The sequence below is a fragment of the Rhinatrema bivittatum genome, chromosome 9, assembly GCF_901001135.1.
Source record: "Rhinatrema bivittatum chromosome 9, aRhiBiv1.1, whole genome shotgun sequence".
In the NCBI taxonomy this organism is placed as follows: Eukaryota; Metazoa; Chordata; class Amphibia; order Gymnophiona; family Rhinatrematidae; genus Rhinatrema; species Rhinatrema bivittatum.
Window position 1 is genome coordinate 153,303,076 of NC_042623.1, and position 26,326 is coordinate 153,329,401.

General features: G+C 45.1%; 1 protein-coding gene across 1 annotated transcript in view; it reads left to right on the forward strand.

Moving 5' to 3' along the window:
• The window catches only part of NYAP2 (neuronal tyrosine-phosphorylated phosphoinositide-3-kinase adaptor 2), a 540,181-nt gene that overhangs the window by 224,998 nt on the left and 288,857 nt on the right, over nt 1–26,326 (forward strand). The window contains 2 exon segments of the mRNA XM_029616771.1: nt 6,431–6,676; nt 6,679–7,524. Coding sequence (XP_029472631.1) covers nt 6,431–6,676; nt 6,679–7,524 — 1,092 coding nt within the window.

Genomic DNA, 26,326 nt, shown 5'->3' on the forward strand with positions numbered 1-26,326 from the left:
GACTCTTCTAAGAAGGTTGATATACCAGGCGTAGAGGGAGTTTCCACAACATTTTGATTTCCAGTTGATCTGGATAATCTTTTCGCTAAATAATAAATTTTGGAAAGATTGGGTATTTCTCCCTCTTCATAAAATAAATTCTCTTTTAAGAATTTCTTAAATAACTCCCAAGGAGATAAGAGTCGAGTCTGGGGAAAATTAACAATCCTCAAATTCTTTGTTCTAAATAAATTCTCAATGTATTCCATGTCTTTGTGTATAGCCAAGCTATCACGAATAAATGCATTTTCAGAATTTTGTACCAATTGTATTCTATTAGTTACAGCAATCAGGTCTTTTTCACATTTCTCAATTTTTTTTCCCCTGTTCTTCAATTATACTTCTATTAGTTTTAATCACTGTAAGTAATGACTCATTCATCTTCAATATATTACTGTCAAGCTTCATTATCATTTTCCCAAGATCACTTAAGGTGACATTGTCCTGTATTACTACAGGGCTACTGGCACCTTTATCCCTGGGAGGATACAAATCCTCTAAAATTGAGGAAACAACTTTCTCAGTCCATTGAGATTCAACCTGGGTCTGCAGGTCTGAGTCCCTTTGGGCCGCTCCTACCGAGTTTCTTGCCGCATCATAAGTTGTCAATCCAGACGGCTGTTGGGGAGACTTCGGGCCATCGCCAGGACTAAGGGAGGCAAAGGATATAGCTCCCAAACTGTCCTCTTTTGGCGCTTCTATCACTCTAACTAAGTGATGGTCCATAGGTCCAGTACACAATTGTTGCGAAGATGAAGATGTAATTATTCTCTCTTTCCTTTTCCTGCCCATGAGAAATTTTTAGGAAAATATTCAACCAAAGTTTCCTGCCAACCTCCGGCCTAACCGGTCTAAGCCGGTCCAAGCCGCGCGCCCCTTCAGCTCACGCGGCTAAGGCGTGGAGTTGGCGGCAGCAGGGCGCCACCCCACCGCAGGTTTTATGGTCAGTGGGGGAGGTGCTGCGATGATGTCACTGCTCTGAGACAGAGCTACTCACAGTTCCCAGGTGTTCAGAAATGCCGACAAGAAAGCAAAATGCAGGGTGAGTGGACCTCCTCCTATCTCCTTTCCTCACTCCCCACTGCACTGCCGCCCCACCGCAGGTTTTATGGTCAGTGGGGGAGGTGCTGTGATGATGTCACTGCTCTGCGACAGAGCTACTCACAGTTCCCAGTTGTTCAGAAATGCCGACAAGAAAGCAAAATGCAGGGTGAGTGGACTTCCTCCTATCTCCTTTCCTCACTCCCCCTTGTATTCTATTTTATAGATTAAACATATGGTGCAAAGAAAGTCCAAACCATAATTTTCTTTTACCCTGTCCTGGAACAGAAAAAAAAAGAGCTTCAGGGGAATAAGTTGATCAAAAACTTACTGAATTTCCAGAATTAACTGGGAAAGACAGATACTCAGGATGTCGAAAGCTATGCATAGCCTGTGTGCTACAAATGTCAACTTTAAAAAATGTCATATTTTGCTTCTTCAGTGGAAGTACTGTTAGTCTATTTTAAGCTTTGAATTCCTTTGTAATACAGCACAGCTGAAATTGTTAGCCAAGTATGTCAAGGGCTATTATATGTTAGGGACACAAATAGAAACTAGTTAATATGAAAGCATATGTCCCAATAAAGAGAAAAGCTGCAAGCACTTAAAGATAATTTTTTATTTTTTGGAGCCACAGGAGGGCACAATCAGTTTCCTCCTGCTCCTTTGTGTTTCTAGTTCCATCGGAACTGAGGCTGGCACATTGGTGACATGAGCCTTCATTTGCAACTACCCTGGGATTTCCCCCCCCCCCTATGTACAGTCCTCGGCTGAGAACCATGCACTACAGCTCCTTCTGGAACCCTTAAATCATTGGACTTAAATCCATCCACTAAAGTGGCCTAGCCAATTTGGTTTAATGTGCACATTAATGCTGATTTGCATGCACAAAAATGGTAATCTAAACAAGAATAATTAGCATGCATACTAAGATGGTCCCCCAACATGTTAACATGTACACATTACAATTTGCATGCACCAGAATGTAAATGCATGAGCATCATGTGCAAGCGAGGCTTTGCCATGCTCATAGTAAATAGCATGGTATGCTGACCTCCACCTACTATTTACTGGGTGCCCCAATAAAGCCAGGACTGTGTGTTAACTTATTTGCATATCTGCTGCAGCAAATTATCCAAATGCTAATTGGCCTAAAGTGAAAGGGGAATTTCCTCCCTCTGACCCACCTAAAAAATTTGGCTGACCCACTACCCCTATTGTAAAATCCCAAGCATCCCATGCAAAATCAAGACTCCCTGCTGAACATTTGCAGAAGCCCCTTTGTGAATACCCCTCATCCCCCTTTTGCTCCTCCAAGAATGACAAATCCCCATCTAGAGGCTTTGTGATTCTCTCAAACTCTCCTATCTCTTCCTTTCCCAGAGGGTCCTTTTTTCTCCTGCAGAAGAGAAAGTAGAGCCCTCCTACTGGCACAGCTGTCAGAATAACGTTGCTTCGTGGCACTTCACTAGAAACTGCCTAATGGAGCACCACTAGGCAGCAGTTTGGTAGCTGTGGCAGCAGGAGGGGTATGCATCCCCCCCCATCCCCCACCAGAGAAGAAAAGAGTCACCTCTGAAATGGTAGGTGCCCATTCTGTGGTTGGTGAATCTTGGGTAGCCCCTGGAAAGCTGCTCTGTCATTCTTATGGAGGGGAAGAATCAGAAGGGGAACTGCCCACCATAGGAGGCTGTGTCATTATTGCAGTGTGGAAATCAGGGAGTGGGTGACCTAGAATAGGTTGCATCATTCTTACAGAAAGGGGGATCAGGAAGTGGTGAGGGTAGCCTCGTGAGGATTTTCTGCAGTTGCTCTCCGAGGGAGGTTGAGATTTTTCTAAGGGGCAGTCTGGGTCTGCATTGGGTGGAGAAGGTGCAAGCACAATCTTATGGAGTGCTTGGGTGAAGAAATCTCCCCTGCTATTTCTTTCACTTTGGACCAGTTAGCACTGGGAAATTTCATAGCAGCCGACCCACTAAAGGTTAACACCTGGTCCGAGGCAGGTGTTATTAGACCATCCTGCCGGCACTGAATATTAGGGTTTTATCCATAGAATTGGAATAACACTTTATTCTAGAAAATGATTCTCGTTTCAAAAACACCACAAAACAGCAAAGATAAGACTGTTTTGTCCAGCATCTCTCTTTATATTATTATAGCATTATATCTAAACCAATGTGAGTGAGTCCAGAGCTTTCAGTTGTACCAATGTTAATGCTTTGTGCATTAAGGCAGTACTTTGGGATGTAAAATGTGTTTTTATTAGTGCATGAGGTAACTAGACAATATTTTAATTAAACAGCATGAGAGCACTCTTGTACATTCTTAATTTATTAAAATTCAACATTCAGTCATATTCTGTCACATATTAGAGTTTATTGTCTTATATTTCTGCTAGAACCAACCCAGAGTATTGAAGCTTCTCAGAAATATTGATAGGAAAAAAATAAAGCAAATAATTTACAGTTCAAGCATTTTTATTGATACATCTGCAAAACAAAATAGAAAACAGCAAATACAACTAGTACAAGCAGCTTGGAAAGTCCATCTAACAGGTACAACCTAAGGAAGAGACAAATAGGCAAACAAAATCATATCATACATATCAAACAATAAAATGGCATGGAGTATAGAATAAGATCACCAGTCTAAAGCAAACAATTTAATGTACAGTAAAATTCCATGTAAAGCTATTTATTTTTCAATCTTGTTTCCATAATATTTCTTGCAGTTGCAGATTTTCATGCGTCTTTAAAATGACTTGCTCCCAGGGTGAGGGCCAGCGTGGATCCCTTTAGAGTTCACACAAGGTTATGTGAACGATGTGCCACTGTAGATTAGACAACACATTAAATCAAAGCCCTGTTTAATATTTAGAACTTGGCAAAAGCATCTGAATTATGGTTTTGTAACCATTATACAACTAAAACCTGCTTAATGGATTTAAACCACTTAAATCACACAAGCAATAAAGCATCCTCAGTTATTGGAAAGGAGCAAATCTGGTAACACTTAATTGATTGCTGACTTAAGGACACTTTATTAAATATTTTTGCAAGCATACAAAACTGTATTATTTTGCACAGAGATAACTGTGTTGTCTTTTTTTTTTTTTTCATTCACTATGGAAAAGTGGGGCATTAGCATTGAATTTTTCTTGATTGAATATATTTTTAACCCTTAAGCTATAGGTTCTAAGTTATATCAGGCACAATTCCTAAAAAAATGTATTATCTTAGTCATAAGAACATAAGAACATTCTATACTGAGTCAGACCAAGGGTCCATCAAGCCCTACATCCTGTTTCCTACCATGGCCAATCCAGGCTATAAGAACCTGGCAAGTACCCCAAAACATAATCTATCCCATGCTATTGATGCTAGTAATAGCAGTGGCTATTTTCTAAATCAACTTGATTAATAGCAGGTAATGGACTTCTTCACCAAGAACTTATCTAAACCTTTTTTAAACCCAGCTACACTAACTGCACTAACTACATCCCCTGGCAACAAATTCCAGAGTTTAATTGTGCGTTGAGTGAAAAAGAACTTTCTCCGATTAGTTTTAAATGTGCTACATGCTAACTTCATAGAGTGCCCCCTAGTCCTTCTGAAAGAGTAAATAAGCGATTCACATTTACCCATTCTAGACCTTTCGTGATTTTAAACACCTCTATCATATCCCCCCTCAGCCGTCTCTTCTCCAAGCTGAGCAGCCCTAACCTCTTCAGCCTTTCCTCATAGGGGAGCTGTTCCCTCCCCTTTATCATTTTAGTCGCCCTTCTCTGTACCTTCTCTATCACAACTATATATTTTTTCAGATGCGGCGACCAGAATTGTATTCAAGGTGCGGTCTCACCATGGAGCAATACAGAGGCATTATGACATTTTCCGTTTTATTCACCATTCCCTTCCTAATAATTCCTAACATTGTTTGCTTTTTTGACTGCTGCAGCACACTGAGCTGACGATTTCACCTGATAGCTGTCCACTGCTCATTTCTGCGATGCCCACTCATTCTGTGCTCACCCATCTATGCTTAGGTAACATATTTTCATGTATAGCTTCCAGAGCTAGTCCACATTTTAATTCCTTTCCCATGTGCACCAGTCTAGCCATCACCATGACTGTCCATGAGTTAGGGGTTCCTGCCAAAGGCCATTTTATGTGTGCCCCTTGGCTGACTGCTAGGTGTTTCTGAAGCTTGATGGTTAGGACTCTTTCCCTTCATTTCCTCGTGTAGATGATTGGTTAAACAAAATGTTTTAAACACAACACTCTGAGAAATATTTATCCATTACAGAAACACAATATAAAGTACCTGAGGGATTCAGTAAAAGGTATATAGTATTCCTTATTTATGAGCTGAAAGAACATTCCGATATGCTAAAGAGTTTCCAGTGCAGAGTGGATGAATATAATGTGTAATGAGCATCTGTCTTTTCTTTGGTAACCTAAACATTTCAGACTTCATTTTGGACCTGATGTAATAAGGTATGCTCAAATGTGCGCACATTTCTTTCATGCAAATGTTACTCCAGATGCAGTAAGGAGTTTTGCACTCAAAAAATGTGCGTGTAAAACTGTGAATTCTGCTTAGCGCCATTACATGGAAATCCCATGCTAATGAAGGCATTAGCTACTTTAACCCCACCCAATGTAGAGAGGCGCATTAGCTTAACTCATGTTTGCTTGGTGCTGTAAATTTTACTGCTGGTCAGAGGTGGAGTCAAGTTTCCAGTGCTGGTGTCAATCTATGGGTAGAAGCAGATATTCTGGCACCAGGACCTGCAATTGGGATTATTTATCTGCAGAAACATGCTTTGCATACAGAAAACAAATATAATTTATGTGCATATAATTTATACATAAGTCCGCTTTGAAAATTCAGGTTAAAGTCTACTGCAACCTGTAAAGTACCTGCAGATTTTTGCCCTAAACAGGCTGATATAAAAATACCCTCCCCATGTCAGCATTTTTATACTACATTCACATGTTCCATGTGATTATCATGAGTTTCTTGCTGGTGTAGTTTTTACTAAGATTTTATTCTCCAAAAATATTGACTCTTTTCTATTTCAAATAATGTTTTGGGGACTGGGATTTCAAAGGCTGTCATGCAAGTAATAATTTCCCAACTTAATTTATTTTTCATTAAAATAATTACATGAAAATATGTATTATAATAGAACAGATTTTTTTTTATCACTGACAGTAAATCATGTAGTATCCATATCTTGAGTAACTATTATATACCAAAGAGATTTTCTATCAATTTAACAAAGTCATATTTCTGTTTTCTGTGTTGCATGATATGCTCTATTTAACTTTATATTCTGTTTCATTTTTAGTTTCAGCAAAGCCAAGGCCTCATAGTGATGAATATACCAAGAAAGTTCCTCCACCCAAACCGAAACGAAACCCAAACACACAACTCAGCACATCTTTTGATGAAACATATATTAAAAAGCATGGCCCTATGAAAATAACATTATCTAGAGATGCTTCATCATCACAAATCATCAGTCTTGCCCCAGACACAGAAGATGAGGAGCCTGTTTATATAGAAATGGTTGGAAATATATTAAGAGACTTTAAAAGGATGAGGATGACCAATGTGAAGCAGTCTATGAAGAAATGAAGTACCCTATATTTGATGATGTAGTTTCTGATTCTAAGTGTCTATATGAGTTTGATCATCCTAGTTGCTCTTCTCAGTGTGCTACTCCTACAGTGCCTGACCTAGAATTCACCAAGTCTGCAGTGCCATCTACTCCCAAGGGCTTGCTTTGTGATATCCCTCCACCATTCCCAAATTTACTTTCTCACAGGCCTCCACTTTTGGTGTTCCCACCAGCACCAGCACAGTGCTCTCCAAATTCTGATGAATCTCCTTTAACACCGTTAGAGGTCACAAAGCTTCCTGTACTGGAAAATGTGTCTTATATCAAGCAGCAGAGTGGAGCTTCTCCATCTTCACTGCCACCTCATACTTCTGGACAGCATAAGGTAGAGAAGGACCAGACAACATCTCATGGAACTACATCTTCTGGACATTCTTCCTCACCTCCACATCCTTCTACCTTGTACAGAACACAGTCTCCACATGGTTATCCTAGAAGTCAATCTTCCTGCCCTTCTCCTGTGACTATGAGTAGGTCTCTGACCCCCTTAAGCCTCAAAAGACCTCCACCATATGACTCTGTACATACAGGAAGTCTATCAAGAAGCTCTTCATCAGTGCCTCATTCTGTAGTCAGAAACACATCACAAGATGGGGGAAAGATGGTAAATGCCTCCACCAATACTTATGGTTCATCTCAAACTGGATCACGTTCTAGAACACCTACAAGTCCTCTAGAAGAACTAGCCAGCCTCTTTACCTCAGGACGGAGTCTATTGAGGAAGTCTTCCAGTGGTAGAAGATCAAAAGAACCCACAGAGAGTAAGTTTTTCATTTAAAAAATACCAATAATACAGTATAACCATGACTTTTCTTTTAAGAAATATTTACAAGCAATCACTAGTAACCATTACTTACAGTGACTTCTTAATTGAATTGCTGAATGCATCAAATCAGTACCTGAACTCTCTTACAACTGCCAAATGATTAGAACACAAATAGCTTGATGCACTAACACAGGGGTGGCCAACTCCAGTCCTTATTCACTATAGGGTTTTCCCATTTTGGACCTGATTCACTAAGAATCTGATTTACTGCGCTTTCTTTCCCATATAGGTAGAAAGGGAGAAACATCTTCATGGAATCCAGTCCCTTGCAACTATGAAAAAAATGCTTATTGATTAGTACATGTGGCCCTGAGTTAGAAAGATCAGATCAGGAATCAGCTGAACTAAAGTATATTAATGCCATTGCAAGCTTTAACATGCGTTAAAAGTATTATTACCTCATGCAATCTAGTTTTTGTGAACGTTTGGATAGAAAATATAATGGAATGGATATGTTTCTGGGCCATTGTTTTAATGTGTTCGGTCTTTGTAGTGTTTGACTTTTGTATGTGGATGGTTATGATACATTAAATTGATATAAACCTAATGTGGCCACAGAAGTAGAGTATATGAAAACTAAAACAAAATATGCCATGTATGTTAGAACCAACCTGAAGTACAAAATACCATGAGAAAGCAGCATCATTTTGAAATATGTTGACTGTGGGGCAGAAGGGCAGACAGCTTCCTCTCTTTCTTCCCTCTCTGTAGCCCAGTCAATGGGAGAGCAGGGCCAGTGGTTAGATGCTTCTAGCTATTCCTGCTGCTACTGGCTCCTCTCCCTCCCATGCTGGTTTGATCAGCTGTTTGACTGGTATAGGAATTCAGGACAACAGAAGCCACTTAGAAGGCCTGACCATTGACCCTATTAAGGTCCCCATCAGGCAAATGGTGGGAGACTGCAGATCTCCTTTTCCTCCACATCTGCTAGGATGGCAGCAGTTCTTCCTAAGCCATGGCTACAAACATCAGAGGGGTGGCAGAGACCTTATTTTTTTTTTTTACTGCAATGGAATAGGAAATTATTTTGCTCTGCCTGCCACCCTCCAGATATCTTCAATCCTAGGTATCAGTAGTGCCTGTTGATCAACACAGACATACGACCCCCCCCAGAGAGAAGACAGATCTACAGAGACAGCACAGACACAGAGACAGACATACAACAAATCCAAACAGACAAACACAGGTAGACACACAACACCCAGGCATATGTAGAGACACACAGGCAAACCAGCCCCATCACACACAGAGACATAGACCACATATATAGACAAAATCACTCCAAAGAAACATAGAAACACATACTCCACACCACACCAAAAGACACAGGCCACACGTCATAATGGCAAGGGCTAAAAAGTTTTTCAAAAAACTTCAGTGTCAGCCAAACTATTTTAGCAGTTGAGGAAAAACTCCATCCCACTCTGCCCAACTTTTTGCTTTTTTATTGTTTTCAATAATATTTCCTAGTTTCTCTCTCTTTTTCTATTTTGCTTAGTTTGCTCATCCTTTTTTATTTTCTCATATTTTGGTTTGCTTATTTAACTTTTTTTTACATATTTGCCTTTATTCTCCCTTCCCCACTTCCTCCCTCTCTCCCTTCCCCTCCAGCTCCTCATTCTTTCTGGCCGCTTTGCCCATTCCCCTCCCCTCACAACAGCTGTGCTCTCTCTCCCTGGGTAGGGAGCTGGCAGCAGCAGGACCTCCTGCGGCATGTATTCCTGGGTGGTGACACTCTGCAGCGGCTGCTCCCACGTTCAGTTCTGCTGCAGAGGACGTGACTCCCCCCACCCCGGCTCTGCCACAGCAGAAAGCAGTTCCTCCCTCTGGTCCACTCAAAGACGCATATGGCTAAGCCGTGACATGCTTACAATATTATCACTACATTCTGGCAACATACTACCTCCTCAGTTTGCAGTGCCCCCATGGCACTGAGACTTGACAGTTTAGCCATTTTTTTCTTTCCTGATTGGGCAGCCAGTATTCTTCAAACCCCCTCCCACAGGAGGGACCCCACCCCCCTCAGTTTGTTCACAGTATTCCAAAGAACCAGTTTGATTCCCAAATGGTGAATGTGTCCAGGTGTTGTTTCAAAAGCCCGACACCATGGCGTTTCGGCGGAGTCCCGCCTGCATCAGGAGCACTTCAACCAGACGTAGACACATATATCCACCAAAGAAGATTTTTAAACCACCATTTCCACTCTTTTAAAACCACCATTTCCACTCTTGTTCAGAGTTATTGTAAAATCTTCTATTGCTGACTCTACACAGATGTGCATCCACTGTTTTTTTTAGAGTTGCATTAAAAATGATTTTACTTTTGTACCTTTTGTGTTCAATGTTCTCCTTTAAAAACACTTCCTCTGAAGAAGTTTTTATGGTTGACTGAAAATGGTTTTGCTTTTGTAATAGTTGCGCTGAATGTTTCTCCTTTAGAACCTTTTTCATTGAGAACAGTTAAACGGCTCATTGGCAGTGAGCTGTACTGTATTGTTTAAGCGGCTCATTGGCATTCATTCAAATTCAAAGTACTTCCATCTTATCTGAATATCACATTTATACACACCAATATCTTAACGGCAGTGAGATGTGCTATTACCCCTCCCCCTTCCTTTCAGTAGTTACATTAATACAAGTGAGGTACAGGTGTGTCAATCTAAACAGAAAAAAAGTTTGATATAGCTGAAATTTTATACATAGATTTTGAAATAAAAGATTCATTCATGATACAGTGTACAAGGATAGATAGATAAATAGGTGAGCAGAACACTTATGTTCTCTTGTTTTTTTGATAAGTAAATGTATTTTGTTATCCACCAAGATCTGTGAATTGGTAGAATCCAAGTTCCTTAAATAATAGATACATTAATAATTAGTTAAGTAAACCAATAATTAAATATCCGGCTATGGATAACTCAGGGGCATGGAAATGGGCAGATCGGTGATGAGTAGAGTTAGGCAGATAAGTTATCCAGATAACTCCGATATTCAGAATTAGCCAGATAACTTATCTGGCAAATCTGGTCATGCTGCAGACCTGTCCTAAAGTTGTTTATCCAGCTAAGTTGCTGAGCCATACAGTGGCCGAATATAGATCTCTATGCATATAAGTAGCTATTGTGTGCACACATTTACCTGTGCAAAAAAGGGGAAGTCTAGGGTCATTCAGGGGCGGAGCTAAGAGTTACATGCATAAGTTGATATTTTATAAGAGATTTACCTGAGTACATTTGCCAACTTATACATACAATTTTATAACTGCTAATTATCGTAAGCTATTAATATCAAAGTCATCTGTTGTGTGCTATTGGTGGAGTGGCAGGTCTAGGTGAACTGGGGGGAGTTCAGAGTGAACAACTAAGAAGGTTTTGATGACCTAGAGAAGAACTGGGTGAACTGGTGGAGAAATCAGTAAACTGGTGATTTCAAGTACATGCTTATGTTTAATATATACTGACTTCTTCATGTGAATCAAGATTTTGTACAAGCAAGTTATATATTTTTTCACTATAAAATATATACGTGTATGTTTATAAAATAGATAACATTTGTGCTTTTGTTGCATTACAGGTATTCGTGTGTAACCAAACATTCATACTTATGTTTTGGGGTAGACATACACATATTTTATAATCTGCGTGTATCTGATATGCGCAGATTATAACGGAAAATGTCATAATGCCTCTGTATCGCTCCATGGTGAGACCGCACCTTGAATACTGTGTACAATTCTGGTCACCGCATCTCAAAAAAGATATAATTGCGATGGAGAAGGTACAGAGAAGGGCGACCAAAATGATAAAGGGAATGGAACAGCTTCCCTATGAGGAAAGACTAAAGATGTTAGGACTTTTCAGCTTGGAGAAGAGATGGCTGAGGGGGGATATGATAGAGGTGTTTAAAATCATGAGAGGTCTAGAACGGGTTAATGTGAATCAGTTATTTACTCTTTCAGATAATAGAAAGACTAAGGGGCACTCCTTGAAGTTAGCATGTGGCACATTTAAAACTAATCGGAGAAAGTTCTTTTTCACTCCATGCACTATTAAACTCTGGAATTTTTTGCCAGATTAGTGTAGCTGTGTTTAAAAAAGGATTGGATAAGTTCTTGGGGGGAGAAGACCATTACCTGCTATTAATTAAGTTGACTTAGAAAATAGCAACTGCTATTACTAGGAACAGTAGCATGGAATAGACAGTTTTTGGGTAATTGCCAGGTTCTAATGGCTTGGATTGGCCACTGTTGGAACAGGATGCTGGGCTTGATGGACCCTTGGTCTGACCCAGTATGGCATGTCCTTACTGTAATAGATCTCCATGTTAATGGGGCCCACACAGGTGTTTGAAAGTTATTGTCCAAATGAGCAAATCAATTAATAACAGACCAAAGTGAAACATTCTTAAAAATACATTTAGAAACATTTCAAATCAAGAAAATATGATATTTATACATTCTATTCATATGAAATTGTGCTAACACAAAAGTTGTTCAAACTAGAAAGAAACTGTAACTTATATTTTGCAAATCATTTTCATTACATCTTTATTATAAATGTTTCTTAAAACAACAATGGAAACTTGGATTGCCTTGAGCTCACTATGGAGTTTGCACTGATCTTTGCCATTTATAAATATAGATTAGCAAATTAATTTTAGGTTCTCAAATGTAATGCAAATTTCTGAAATTATTTTATAACCTGTTTCCCTAAGGTTTGCACATGTAGGCCGTCTTTTCAATTTGATTTGTGGAATTTTCCTTTGGCTGCAACCAGAAACCCAAGTCCCCTGCTTCACTCAGAATTGATTCAACTTCTACTTGAGAAATTACTCACTAAGTTTAGAAACTGCATCACTATAGAAACAATTTGTTCTCATAAAACAGTGGATTGAGTTGACTTACATAACAAGCACCCTGGAAGCCCTTTCAAGTGTATCATTCATGGGCTGATTTACCACCATTAGTTATGGCCTGCAGGAGGTGAATATTGGGTATTCTTGACAATCTACGGTTTATAAAAGGGGCAATGTGGTTACTATTTAGTGTATTTCGGAAAGATTAAAAAAAAAGATTTCCATTTTCAGGCTTTATGCGTCACCCACCTAGATATGTAACTTTTTTTGCCTTTCCAGAGCCTCTTACTGATATAGTTGACAAGGCTTGAACCATGATCCTAGAAGGTAGAAGCTGCAGAAGAGCTACAAAATCAAGGAAAAGCCAGAGGACGTTTACCATCCAGTTTCCAGGATATTAGACATGCCATCGGAAGGACCCATTGATTCCTAGGAATGTGCTTTCATTTTAAACAAATATATAAAATACCTTATTCGTTGCATTCCTTGAAAAGAATGCATAGGGCCTAGGCCTAGGCCAAAGGCTGGTACCTTGCCTAGAGCACAGTTCGAAACCCAAAGAATGAGCTGTGGCCGACACCTGAGCATGATGATGGCACCTCGACCAAGGTCCAGCATGGCCGCTGGGGCCTCAGTCGAGACCTGAACCCCTTCAAAAGTTTTATTTACCTAATCCATCAGGTATCTGAAGAAACTGCCAGGCTAAGCCTAGGGGAATCTACCCGTACACAGGCCCGAGGTCAAAGCGCAGCCTAGAGCCAAGCCTGTCACAGCTGCTTGCCTCATTCAGGGAGTGAATGGGCTCACTGGTCTTCAGACAAGGAGTGCAAGTTCCAAAAGGATTCAGGCCAAAAAGATATCCTTTCTGCAACTAAATGCCTAGAATCCACTGGCAGGTTGTGCACAGTGAATCCCCCTCTGAAAAAGGACACTGGTGAGGCAGGGAGACCTCACCAGGAAATGAAAAATTAAATCTTGTCTCTCTGGTGTCTGCTCTGCACTGACTCTAGCCACAACCTAAATCACAAAATGGCTGGTTAAGGGCCTGAGTAACCAATCCTGGTTCTCCTAAGTAGGAGAAGGGCAAGAGAGGAGCCTGACCCCGCCCAGCTCCTGGACTGCCCCGCCCCCTCCCTTCCCCACCCCTTTTTGCAAGCCCCAAGACATACATGCGTCCCGGGGCTTTACGCGCGTCGCCGGGCCTTTTTAAAATAGGCCCGGCGCGCGAAAACCCGGTTACGCGCGTAAATCTTTTAAAATCCGGCCCATAGTGATGGACGAGGTGTCTGGTCACATATATATCAGTAGGTCACCTCTTGGTCTGCAATGATCCCCTGGATTAGGATCCCTGCATCAGACAAGCACCCTTTAGCAAAATACCTCTACGGTGGCCTGTTACATACAGCGGTCTGCAGACCAACCTTGCAGCCCGCTGCTCTTACCCTTCCGTCAGGCCCGGCCATGTGGTCTCATGCTGCAGCACTCCTCCTGCCCGCGGCGGGTGCGGTATGGCCATCCCTGTGCCGAGCTGCTCCAACCTTCAGTTCCCAAATGTGGCGAGATGCTGTCAGGGCTGCTACCTGGGGCTCCTCTCCCGGTGCCTAGGCTCCACCTCTTTAGGCATGAGTATGGTCGTTTCCCCCACTCTTAAAGGGCCAGTGACAGGAACAGTTGGTGGCGCTCCCTCAATGATGTCAGTATAGCTGGCCCATTTATGACTAGCTCACTCTCTCCTCTGTGCCTTGGCAACCAGGTTCCTTGCCTATGGTTGCTGGCTTCCTGTTCCTGTGGTTCTTCTGAAATGACGCTCTGCTCCTGGTTCCTGTTTTTGCTGTTTCAGCTTCCTGGTTCCAGTGTTTTCTTGACTTGTTCCTCCAGCTGACCATCTGCTTGGTTTTTTACTCCATCTGATCGCTTTCTGCCCTGACAACCTGCCTGGTTTTCAACTTTGTCTGATCGCCATGTGCCCTGACCTTTTGCCTGGATCACGAGTCTGACGGATTGCTGCTTGTCCTGAACTCAGTCTGCACCTGACACTGTGTTTCTCCGCTCTGGGTCTGCCACCTTGCACTGCGTAGGATTCATCTACCTGGAGACCTGTGCTTAAGTCCAGCCGGCCCCAGCATCCGATGGCTCAACCTAAGGGTAACATGGGCAGGTAGTGGTGAAATTCCAGCTGGGCTGACATTCTGACTTGCTCTACCTACCGATGGTGGGCACCTTCAGGACTCCTTCCTGCAGGTTGCATCAACTCCCCCTTGGTCTAAGGGTCCACATCATAACAGACCTATCCCAGTTGATAAGATCTTACTTTTCCTTGGGAGAAATCTGCCTTCTAGGTGACACACTAATAGTCTTGAATAATTTTAATCACCAACACTGCTTCTCTGCTTAGGATCCTGGTCTAAAACCCCACACCTCTTTTCTCCTTTCCCAACAAGCCTCTCAATGCTACTTCTCTCCTCACATCATCTCCTTTGGGGGAATGCCACCTGCTCCATTCACTCAACATTAGCTAAAACCTTTTCAAAACCCCTTCCAACCCTTCCTTAACAGGAAAGATCTTGCAGTTTGCAAGAACTGTACAGTAGCAGAACTTTCTGTCCTTTAGATAACCTCTTAAAGATCAGGAACCATCTAACAAACCTTCTTAGTGACCTTAGCAGGGTTATAATAACATAATATAGTAACGACATAAGAACAAAAGAACATAAGAAATTGCCATGCTGGGTCAGACCAAGGGTCCATCAAGCCCAGCATTCTGTTTCCATCAGAGGCCAAACCAGGCCACAAGAACCTGGCAATTACACAAAAACCAAGATCATCCCATGCTACAGATGCAATCAATAGCAGTGGCTATTCCCTAAGTAAACTTGATTAATAGCCGTTAATGGACTTCTCCTCCAAGAACTTATCCAAACCTTTTTTTGAACCCAGCTACACTAACTGCACTAACCACATTCTCTGGCAACAAATTCCAGAGCTTTATTGTGCGTTGAGTGAAAAAGAATTTTCTCTGATTAGCCTTAAATGTGCTACTTGCTAACTTTGGAATGCCCCCTAGTCCTTCTATTATTCGAAAGTGTAAATAACCGATTCACATCTACTCGTTCAAGATCTCTCATGATCTTAAAGACCTCTATCATATCCCCCCTCAGCCATATCTTCTCCAAACTGAACAGCCCCAACCTCTTCAGCCTTTCCTCATAGGGAGCTGTTCCATCCCCTTTATCATTTTGGTTGCCCTTCTCTGTACCTTCTCCATCACAACTGTATCTTTTTTGAGATGTGGAGACCAGAATTGTACACAGTATTCAAGGTGCGGTCTCACCATGGAGCTATATAGAGGCATTATGATATTTTCTGTTTTATTAACCATTCCCTTCCTAATAATTCCTAACCTTCTTTTTGCTTTTTTGACTGCTGCAGCACACTGAGCCGACGATTTTAAAGTATTATCCACTACGATGCCTAGATCTTTTTTCTGGGTGGTAGCTCCTAATATGGAACCTAACATCGTGTAACTACAGCAAGGGTTATTTTTCCCTATATGCAACACCTTGCACTTGTCCACATTAAATTTCATCTGCCATTTGGATGCCCAATCTTCTAGTCTTGCAAGGTCCTCCTGTAATGTACCACAGTCCGTTTGTGATTTACCTACTCTGAATAATTTTGTATCATCCGCAAATTTGATAACCTCACTCGTTGTATTCCTTTCCAGATCATTTATATATATATATATATATATATATATATATTGAAAAGCACCGGTCCAAGTACAGATCCCTGAGGCACTCCTCTGTTTACCTTTTTCCACTGAGAAAATTGATCATTTAATACTACTCTATGTTTCCTGTCTTTTAACCAGTTTGTAATCCACGAAAGGACATCACCTCCTATCCCATGACTTTTTAGTTTTCCTAGAAGCCTCTCATGAGGGACTTTGTCAAACACCTTCTGAAAATCCAAATACACTACATCTACTGGTTCACCTTTATCCACATGTTTATTAACTCCTTCAAAAAAATGAAGCAGATTTGTTAGGCAAGACTTCCCTTGCGTAAATCCATGTTGACTGTGTTCCATTAAACCATGTCTTTCTATATGCTCTACGATTTTGATCTTGAGAATAGTTTCCACTATTTTTTCCTGGCACTGAAGTCAGGCTCACTGGTCTATAGTTACCCGGATCGCCCCTGGAGCCTTTTTTAAATATTGGGGTTACATTGGCCACCCTCCAGTCTTCAGGTACAATGGATGATTTTAATGATAGGTTACAAATTTTAACTAATAGATCAGAAATTTCAGTTTTGAGTTCCTTCAGTACCCTAGGATGCATACCATCCGGTCCAGGTGATTTGCTACTCTTTAGTTTGTCAATCTGGCTACTACATCTTCCAGGTTCACAGTGATTTTGTTCAGTTTATCTGACTCATCACCCCTGAAAACCATCTCCGGAACTGGTATCTCCCCAACATCCTCATTGGTAAATGACAGCAGAAAAAGATCAAACGGTCCAGCCAGTCTACCCTGCAAGTTTCATATGGTATTAACTGCCACTCCATGCAGGTTACCCCTATTTCTCTGTTGAGGGTAATAACTGCTGCTCAGTGCTGGTTACCACAAGCCATGGTTTGGGTAGTAATATTTACAGTCAGACAATGCAGCTTGAACATACTTTGCGTTTGGTTTTGGTCATAGAAGCAATCCTTTGCTTTTTTTCCTGATGACTGGGTATTAGTATCCTGGACAGTAAATGTCTATACCCATTTACATGACATCCAGGAGAAATTTAATCAGGATTTTAACAATCACCACTCCACAATGAACCTGAGCCTAGTACAATCTATTCAGCAGGTTCATTTTTAGAATATCACTGTGCAACTAAACAGTGGGAATATAAGAACCACTTTATACCAGAAACTTAGTCACCACCACCCATGTTATGGGACTGGGCCATGCCCCGGTCCCTTCTCCTACTTCAGGGCCAGCCCGGCCCGCACGGACTCTTCCCAGGCCGTCTAGGCCTGTATCGCAGCCTGCCGCAGTGTCCCCTCTGCGAGAGAGATGCCGCCAATTCCCCGTCGCTGGCCCCGCCCCCTAAACGCACGCGCGCGCGCAGGGGCTCCAGATTTAAAGGGGCCAGCGTGGAAATTCAGGGACAGCCCCTAAGGATGACGTCAGATGCTGCAGCTGGGACCAAACCCTCACCTTGCAACGAAGTTCACTCAGTTTACCTGAGTCTCTAGTTGCTGCATTGATCCCTGGATCATCCCTGCTGTCTTCTGACTTCTGGCTTCCGACCCAGCTTCGTCTTCTGACTATGTCTCCAGCTTCCGCTCCTGGTTTTGGATTTGACTTCTGATCTCTGGCTTCTGACCCGGCTCCGTCCCACACTCCATCTTCAGCTTTCACCCCTGGCTTCAGTTTGGACCTCTGACTCCTGGCTTCTGACTCGGCTTCGTTCCTGGACCCCGACTTTGGCTCTTCCTCCACCTCAGGTATCCGGTACTCGCTGGCCCAGAGGTTCTCCTAAGACCCAGGGGCCTGGACTCTCACGGGCTCCTCCCGGGGGAGCCGCGGGCTTCCGAGGGTGAAGTCTCTCCAGCTTCCTGAGTCCAGCCATTCTCCACCTTTTCGGCCGCTGCCTGAATCCTTGGTTGCATAGGATCCCGCCTAAGTCCAAGAGGCCCGTGTTCCTATAGGATCCTTCTGTGGGGACCTCGGGCTTCCAGTGGTGAAGCCTCTGCCAGAGTCTCTTCTGTGCCGCCTCCCGGCTTTGACGCTTCCTGTGGGTCCCCACAGCATAACATCCACCGTCTCAGCTGGTCCAAGGGTCCATAACCCTAACAGTTTGCAAGGTGATGGACCCGGCGGATCTTGCAGGCCTGAAAACCATCCCAGGTATTGCCCAGAGGCTGCAACAGCAGCAAACCTGCCTCAATTCCCTGATGGCGACAGTGCAGGGATTAGCCGACCACGTTGGCGGAGCCACAGCTTCCAGTCCCTCGGTACCCGGAGCCGGGACCAATTCCGGATCAACAGCACCCATACAGATGCCAGTACCCTTGCGGTTTTCAGGAGACGTGAAGCTTTGCCGAGGGTTCCTGAACCAGTGCTATATTCGATTCAACTTCCTTCCGCTTCAATTTCCGACGGACCGGGTCAAGACAAGCTTTATTATCTCCCTGCTGGACGGGAGACCCCTGGCGAGGTCCTCCAACCTCTGGGCGCACCAGGACTCCCGCCTGGTCAACCTGGTACAATTCGTCACCGTCTTCCGGCGGGTCTTCAACGAGTCCTCCCGCAAACCTACTGCCGCATCAGAGCTGCTCCAGCTGCATCAGGGTAACCAGCCTTTGGCGGAACACGCCGAGGACTTCCAGACTCTTGCCGCCTAACTGAACTGGGGAAGTGACAGCTTGCACGGTATCTTTTTGGAAAGTCTCTCCCCAAGGCTTCAGGATGAATTGGCGGCCAGAGATCTCCTAAATGACTTGAACGATCTCATTGATCTAGCGGGCTGCGTGGAACGTCGCATCCGATGCCGATTCCGGGAGAGGAGGTCGGCTCATAGGCCTGGAACCTCTGGAACCACCCCTTCCCAAAGCGGGAGTTCTCCGTCTGCCTCTCTGGGAGTCCAAGACACCGAACCCATGCAGGTGGGTCGGGGACCTATCTCCCAAGAGGAAAGAAGGAGATGCCAGTCCCAGGGTCTATGCCTGTACTGCGGTGGCAAGGGCCATTTTCTTGCCCGCTGTAGCGAGCATCCGGGAAACGCTTGGACCTAGGGACAGTCGGGGAGCTAAACCTAGGTCACACCACTTCTGCCTCCCCTTGCACCATCCCGGTGACCTTACTCCTTCCCGAAGGAGAGTTTGATACACTAGCCCTGATTGACTCCGGAGCTGGGGGAAACTTCATTCTCAAGGACTTGGCCCAGCAGCTCCAGGTTGCAGTTCAACCCCAAAGACCCCCGCTCTGAGTCTCCTCTATTCAGGGGAGACTTCTTCCAGGGACCATCGATACTCGTACCAGGCCTCTCAAGCTACGCACTGGTATTTTGCATGTAGAGGAGATTTCATTCCTCATCCTGGAGAGATCTATGCACCCAGTCATCCTGGGACTACCTTGGCTGCGGAAGCACTCTCCTGTAATCTGTTGGGAAACCCTCCAGGAGGTGTCCTGGGGGCCTTCGTGCTTTGGCTCTTGCTTGACAGCTGTTCCGTAACCACTGATACCACTCCTGATGACATCGTTGGCGTTGCCGCCCCACTATCAGGACTACAGCGATGTCTTTTCCAAGGAGAAAGCCGAGATCCTCCCGGAGCACCGCCCTTTCGACTGTGCAATCAACTTGCTCCTGGGTACCACGCCACCACGAGGACAGGTCTACCCATTGTCCCTTCCCGAGACACAAGCCATGTCTGCATACATCCGGGAGAATCTGGATCGAGGGTTCATTCGACCATCTAAGTCCCAGGCTGGAGCGGGCTTCTTCTCTCTAGCGAAGAAGGACGGGTCCCTCCGACCCTGCATAGATTACCGTGGCTTGAACAGCGTTACCCAGCGGGATCGGTACCTGCTGCCTTTGATCCCGGAACTTCTGGACAGACTACAAGGGGCCAAGGTGTTCACAAAACTGGATCTCCGTGGGGCATATAACCTAGTAAGGATTTGTCCCGGCGACGAATGTAAAACCGCATTCAACACAAGGGATGGCCATTACGAATTCCTAGTCATGCCCTTCAGCCTCTGCAATGCCCCGGCAGTTTTTCAAAACCTCATGAACGAGGTTCTAAGAGACATGCTACATTCCTCGGTAATCGTTTACCTCGATGATGTGCTCATATACTCCAAAGACGGAGACGCATCGCCAAGATGTCTGACGAGTCCTACAGAAATTACAAGACAACCGGCTGTACGCCAAGTTTGAGAAATGTCTCTTCGAGCAGGAGTCGTTACCCTTCCTTGGGTACATCGTATCCTCCATGGGGTTCCTTATAGACCCGGAGAAGGTCGCGACGATCAAGGATTGGCTGCAACCACTGGGAGTGAAGGCACTCTAACTGTTCCTGGGGTTCGCCAACTTTTATCGGCAATTTATCCCACACTATTCCCAGATGGTAGCTCCGCTGACGGCCCTTACCAGAAAGGGTGCCGATGCTAAGCGCTGGCCACCAATGGCCCTATGAGCCTTCCAGGAATTGAAGGAGGCATTCCTCCAAGATACCTGCCTCCGCCACCTCGACCCTCAAAGCCAATTCATCGTGGAGGTCGACACCTCCAACGTAGCGGTTGGGGCTGTTCTAAGCCAGCTGTTCAATGGAGGTAAACCCCTGTCGTGTTCCTACTACTCACGCAAGTTCTCCCCCACCGAGAGGAACTACGGCATAGGGGATAAAGAACTACTGGCCATCAAACTTGCATTCGAGGAGTGGCGCCAGTGGTTGGAGGGGGCTCAACACCCAATAGTCATTTACACAGACCATAAGAACTTGGAGTATTTGTGTTGCGCCCAGCGCCTTAATCCTTGGCAGGCGCGCTGGTCGTTCTTCTTCAGCCATTTTAATTTTTCCCTCCGTTATCGACCGGCATCTAACAACATTTGAGCAGATGCTCTCTCCCACACGTCGGAGACAGAAGATATCACCAACCCGCTTCAATACATTCTGGACCTGGCCAAGGTTCTTCTGGCAGCATCTGAGATGGCTCCCGCAAGGAAGACTGTGGTGCCCTCTCGTTCCCACCGGAGAGTCTTAGCATGGATGCACGACTCCTTGGCCGCGGGACATCCAGGAATAGCCAGGACCCTGGATCTTCTGTCGGAATTCTATTGGTGGCCACAGCTCAAGAGGCTCATCCGACTCTACGTCCAGTCATGTCCTACCTGTGCCCAGCAGAAACCCTTGCACTGATGCCCCTGGGGGCTTTTTCAGTCACTGCCCATTCCCACCGAACCTTGGACCCATATTTCCACCGACATTATTGTGGATTTGCCGGTTTCAGATGGGAAGACAGTAATCTTGGTTACAGTCGACCCCTTCTCGAAAATGGCCCACTTCGTGCCTCTCACTAAACTGCCTTCGGCACCAGAATTAGCTATCCTTTTTACTCAACACATCTTTCACCTCCATGGACTCCCTTTGCACATAACCTCCGATTGTGGTCCGCAGTTTACTGCAAAATATTGGAAGGCCCTTTGCAGGAAGTTCAGCGTGCAGCTTGACTTAACTACTGCCTTCCATCCCCAGGCCAATGGGCAAGATGAGCGCACCAATAGGACTTTGAAGGCATTCCTCCGGTCCTTCGTGGGGGACCTCCAGGATGATTGGGTTCCCTTGCTACCATGGGCAGATTTCTCCTATAATCGTCACAAGCACTCTGCGACCAACCACTCCCCGTTCCAGTTGGTCTTAGGGAAGACCCTCTGCCATTGCCTTTGACGGTCCTGTCCCCGGCAGTCCAACTTATGGCACGACAGTTGCGCAACTTCTGGAGCGCCACCCAGGAGAAACTTCGTCAGACGGCGACCAAGGCTAAAAGATATGCAGACAGGTCACGGCGGCCTGCCCCAACCTTCCTCCCAAGGCAAAAGGTATGGTTGAATACGAGGAACATCCACCTACGGACTCCCTCTATGTGCCTAGCCCCCAGGTACATTGGTTCATTCACGGTAGTGGAGCGAGTAGGAGCAGTCTCCTACCGGTTACGTCTGCTGTCCACCCTGAGAATCCACAACGTGTTCCACATGTTACTGCTTAAGCCTGTGGTGCTCTCCACCTTTCACAGTAAACCTCCGGAACCTACCGCCCCTGAAGCTGAAACCGACGTCACCTATATGGTAAAAGATGTTCCGGACATCCTGTTCCACGTCGCTGCTGGGAGTACCTCCTCTCGTGGGAGTGGTATGGTCCGGAGGAGAATTCCTTGGAGCCTTCTTCCCATATCCTGGACAAGTCTATCCTTCGCCAGTTCCACTTGGATCATCCGGGTAAACCCAGGCCTCCAGGAAGGGGGCGTAGGAGGGGGGTACTGTTACGGGAACTGGCCATGCCCCGGTCCCTTCTCCTACCTCGGGGCTGGCCCGGCCTGCGCGGACTCTTCCCAGGCCATCTAGGCCTGTATCGCAGCCTGCCGCAGCATCCCCTCTGCGAGGGAGATGCCGCCGATTCCCCGTTGCTGGTCCTGCCCCCTAGGCGCACGCGCGTGCAGGGGCTCCAGATTTAAAGGGGCCAGTGCGGGAACTCAGGGACAGCCCCTAAGGATGACGTCAGACGCTGCAAGGTATATTACCCAGCAGCTGGGACCAAACCCTCGCCTTGCAATGAGGTTCACTCAGTTTACCTGAGTCTCTAGTTGCTGCGTTGATCCCTGGATCGTCCCTGCTGTCTTCTGACCTCTGGCTTCCGACCCGGCTTCATCTTCTGACTATGTCTACAGCTTCCGCTCCTGGTTTTGGATTTGACTTCTGATCTCTGGCTTCCGACCCGGTTCCGTCCCATGACTCCGTCTTCAGCTTCCGCCCCTGGCTTCAGTTTGGACCTCTGACTCCTGGCTTCTGACTTGGCTTCGTTCCTGGACCCCAACCTCAGCTCTTCCTCCACCTCAGGGATCCGGTACTCGCTGGCCCAGAGGATTCTCCTAAGTCCCAGCGGCCTGGGCTCTCCTGGGCTCCTCCCGGGGGAGCTGCAGGCTTCCGAGGGTGAAGTCTCTCCAGCTTCCTGGGTGCAGCCATCCTCCACCTCTTGGCCGCTGCCCGGATCCTTGGTCGCATAGGGTCCCGCCTAAGTCCAAGAGGCCCGGGTTCCTACAGGATCCTCCTGGGGGGACCTCGGGCTTCCAGTGGTGAAGCCTCTGCCAGAGTCTCTTCTGTGCCGCCTCCCGGCTGAGACGCTTCCTGTGGGTCCCCACAGCATAACATCCACCGTCTCAGCCGGCCCAAGGGTCCACAACCCTAACAACCCATTTCTACATGCTTCCATCTTCCACCCATCCCCTACCACAAGGACCATTTTCTACAGGCAAACCCTGAAGAGCAACTGAATTTATTCCATCCTCTCTGAGAATGTTAAGATTTGACCAAGCCATAGACTATTTTGGGGTGATTTTTTCACATACATTTTTTCCATGAAGAGGCATCAGGCCTCAGGTCCAGTGGAAGCAAGTGGCTGGGAGGATAGAATGCAGTGGCACAGCCACTGGCAGTCTAGAAGTAGTGGGAGCTGGGAGCTTAATCAGGGTACATGTACGACAATCCATGGGCCAGGAACCAGACAAAGCAATCCAGGAATCAGTAATCATACAAGGCAATCCAAGTGCCAAAACCAGATAATACTTGAAATCAAAAAACCATTAGGTTCACAGGATTTGCAAGAGGCTGATGCAGAGATCTAAGAACACAGATGCACAATGAAGGAGGACAGACAAAGATGGCGATTTACCCCAGACCACAAGCATATTAACAGCCAGAAGTAAACTTGAAGGCAATCCCCATAGAGGCCAGAGATAGCTCATGCAGGGAGAGTGAGCCCATAAACCCACAGCGTACTGGTTCTTGGCTGACTCACACCCAACAGAGGGGCTCACATCTCAAGAAGGTATGAAAAACATTTTTGGGAGTCTACAAGATCCATCTAACAAAGTAAAAAATAAAACAAAACAGATCAACAGAGCCAGATGAATATCCAACAACAACCTACCACAGTACCATCCTAAAAAAGATAGCAGAACTCTTCTGGTTGTCACCTCAGCTCCCAGCTAAAATGTATCATAAAAGACCTATAACCCATCCTTGCCAATGATATCATACTCTCACCGAACATAGACAGTTGCCCCATCCTAGCTTCTTGACTGTCCCCTAGCTTTACATGGATACTCACCAGCAAATGCAAAGCACAGAACAGTGACATCAGCACAGGGACCAGACCCTGCCACAAAACCAGATGTCATCTCTATCCCTATATCCACTTGAATAGGATCAAGCAACATCAGCTACAACATCCAGGGATCTTCCTCCAACATGGTATATGGCTTTATCTGACAACTCTGTTCTTCTGCACTCTGCATATGACAAACAATTCATTTCCTACAAAAAAAATAAATGGACACAATGATGTTAGCATTGGTAACATCCTGAAGCCAGAGGTTGTAGGATTGGCTAAATAGTTTAGATGGCTTGGAGAGTTCTCACTTTTTTTTTTAATTTCATTGATTTTTTTGTTTTTCTTTCTTTTTCTTTTTTGCTCTTTCCTTTTTTCTTTATTGTTTATAGGAATGTACAAAGACAAAATTTTTCTTTCTTTTGTTTTTTTCATTGTACTTTTTAATGTTGCACATATCCCATATTTGCTGGTACAAGGTATTCTTGTGTTATTTGAAAAATCTATGAAAAAAAATGAAAAAAAAAAATTCAAGAACAACCATGTTTTTAGCTTTTGCCTGAATGCCAGGTAATTTATTTCAACTCTAGGATCTTAAGGTAAAGAATTCCAGGGGGTGGGGGTGTTTGGTACCAAAAGAGTCCTTATTCTAGTGCACACTAATATGCATCCTGTATTGAGTGAGTATTCAGCAAAAATAAGTTAGGAATGAGGGGTATGAGAGAGAAAGTGAGGATTGTAGGAAGGATGGGGAGAGAGTGAGAGCATTGATGGAGTGGGAAGAGAATGAGGGGATCTGAGGGGTGGGGAGGGTGTGGGGAGGGGAGGGAATGAAAGAATCAGAGGGGAGGGATAGAATAAGGGTATCAGGAGAGGGAGGGAGGGAGAGGGAGAGAGAGAAGAGAGAGGGCATCTGAGAGGGTAGGTAGATTGGGAAGAGATTGGAGGGGGCAAACTGAGTAAGGGAATAGGAAGAAAAGCAGAGAGAATGAAGAAATCATAGGGGGGCAGGCTTGAGTGAGGAGATCAAAGGGCTGTGAAGTGTGCATAATAGAACTGGAGAGGACATGAGTGAGGGAATTGAAAAGGGTGCAGGGGCAGAGTGAGGGAATTGGAGGGAGTGTGATGTGAGAGGGGAAATCAGAGGTAATGCAAGGTGTGTGAATGAGAGAAGGAATCAATATCAAGAGGAGTGCTGTGAGTGGATAATTTTTCCCCCTCCTGATTCCAGATTCCCTCTCAGCAATCCAAGATCCTCTATTTTTCTTCAACTCTCCCTGATCCCCATTCCTCCTCTCTTTCTCCCTCCTATTCTTTCTATTTCCTCTGCTCTTTGATTCCCCTTATTCTTCCCTTCCTCTGCCTTAATTCTCTTCACTAGAGATGTGTATCGTGTGATCGATCATCTTAACGGTCGATTTCGGCTGGGGGGGGAGGGAATCGGATCGTCGTGGTTTTGTTTTTATAAATATCGTGTAAATCGTAAATCGGGGGAGGGCGGGAAAACCGGCACACTAAAACATCCCTAAAACCCACCCCGACCCTTTAAAATAAATCCCCCACCCTCCCGAACCCCCCCCCCCAAATGTCTTAAATTACCTGGGGTCCAGTGGGGGGGGTCCCGTTGTGATCTTCCACTCTCGGGCGTCAGGCGCGTTGATAGAAAATGGCGCCGGCGCTACCTTTGCCCTGTCATATGACAGGGCAAAGGTAGCGCCGGCGCCATTTTGGTTCCTGTTCCCCGACGTCATGAGCATAGGAGATCGCTCCCGGACCCCCGCTGGACCCCCAGGGACTTTTGGCCAGCTTGGGGGGGCCTCCTGACCCCCACAAGACTTGCCAAAAGTCCAGTGGGGGTCCTGGAAGGACCTCCTGCACTCGAATCGTGTTGCCGTACGGCTGGCACCATTTTGCTGTACGGCAATATGGCCATATGGCCGGCGCCATTTTGGAAAGCAAAGCAAAGCAAAATGGCGCCGACCATATGGTCATATTGCCG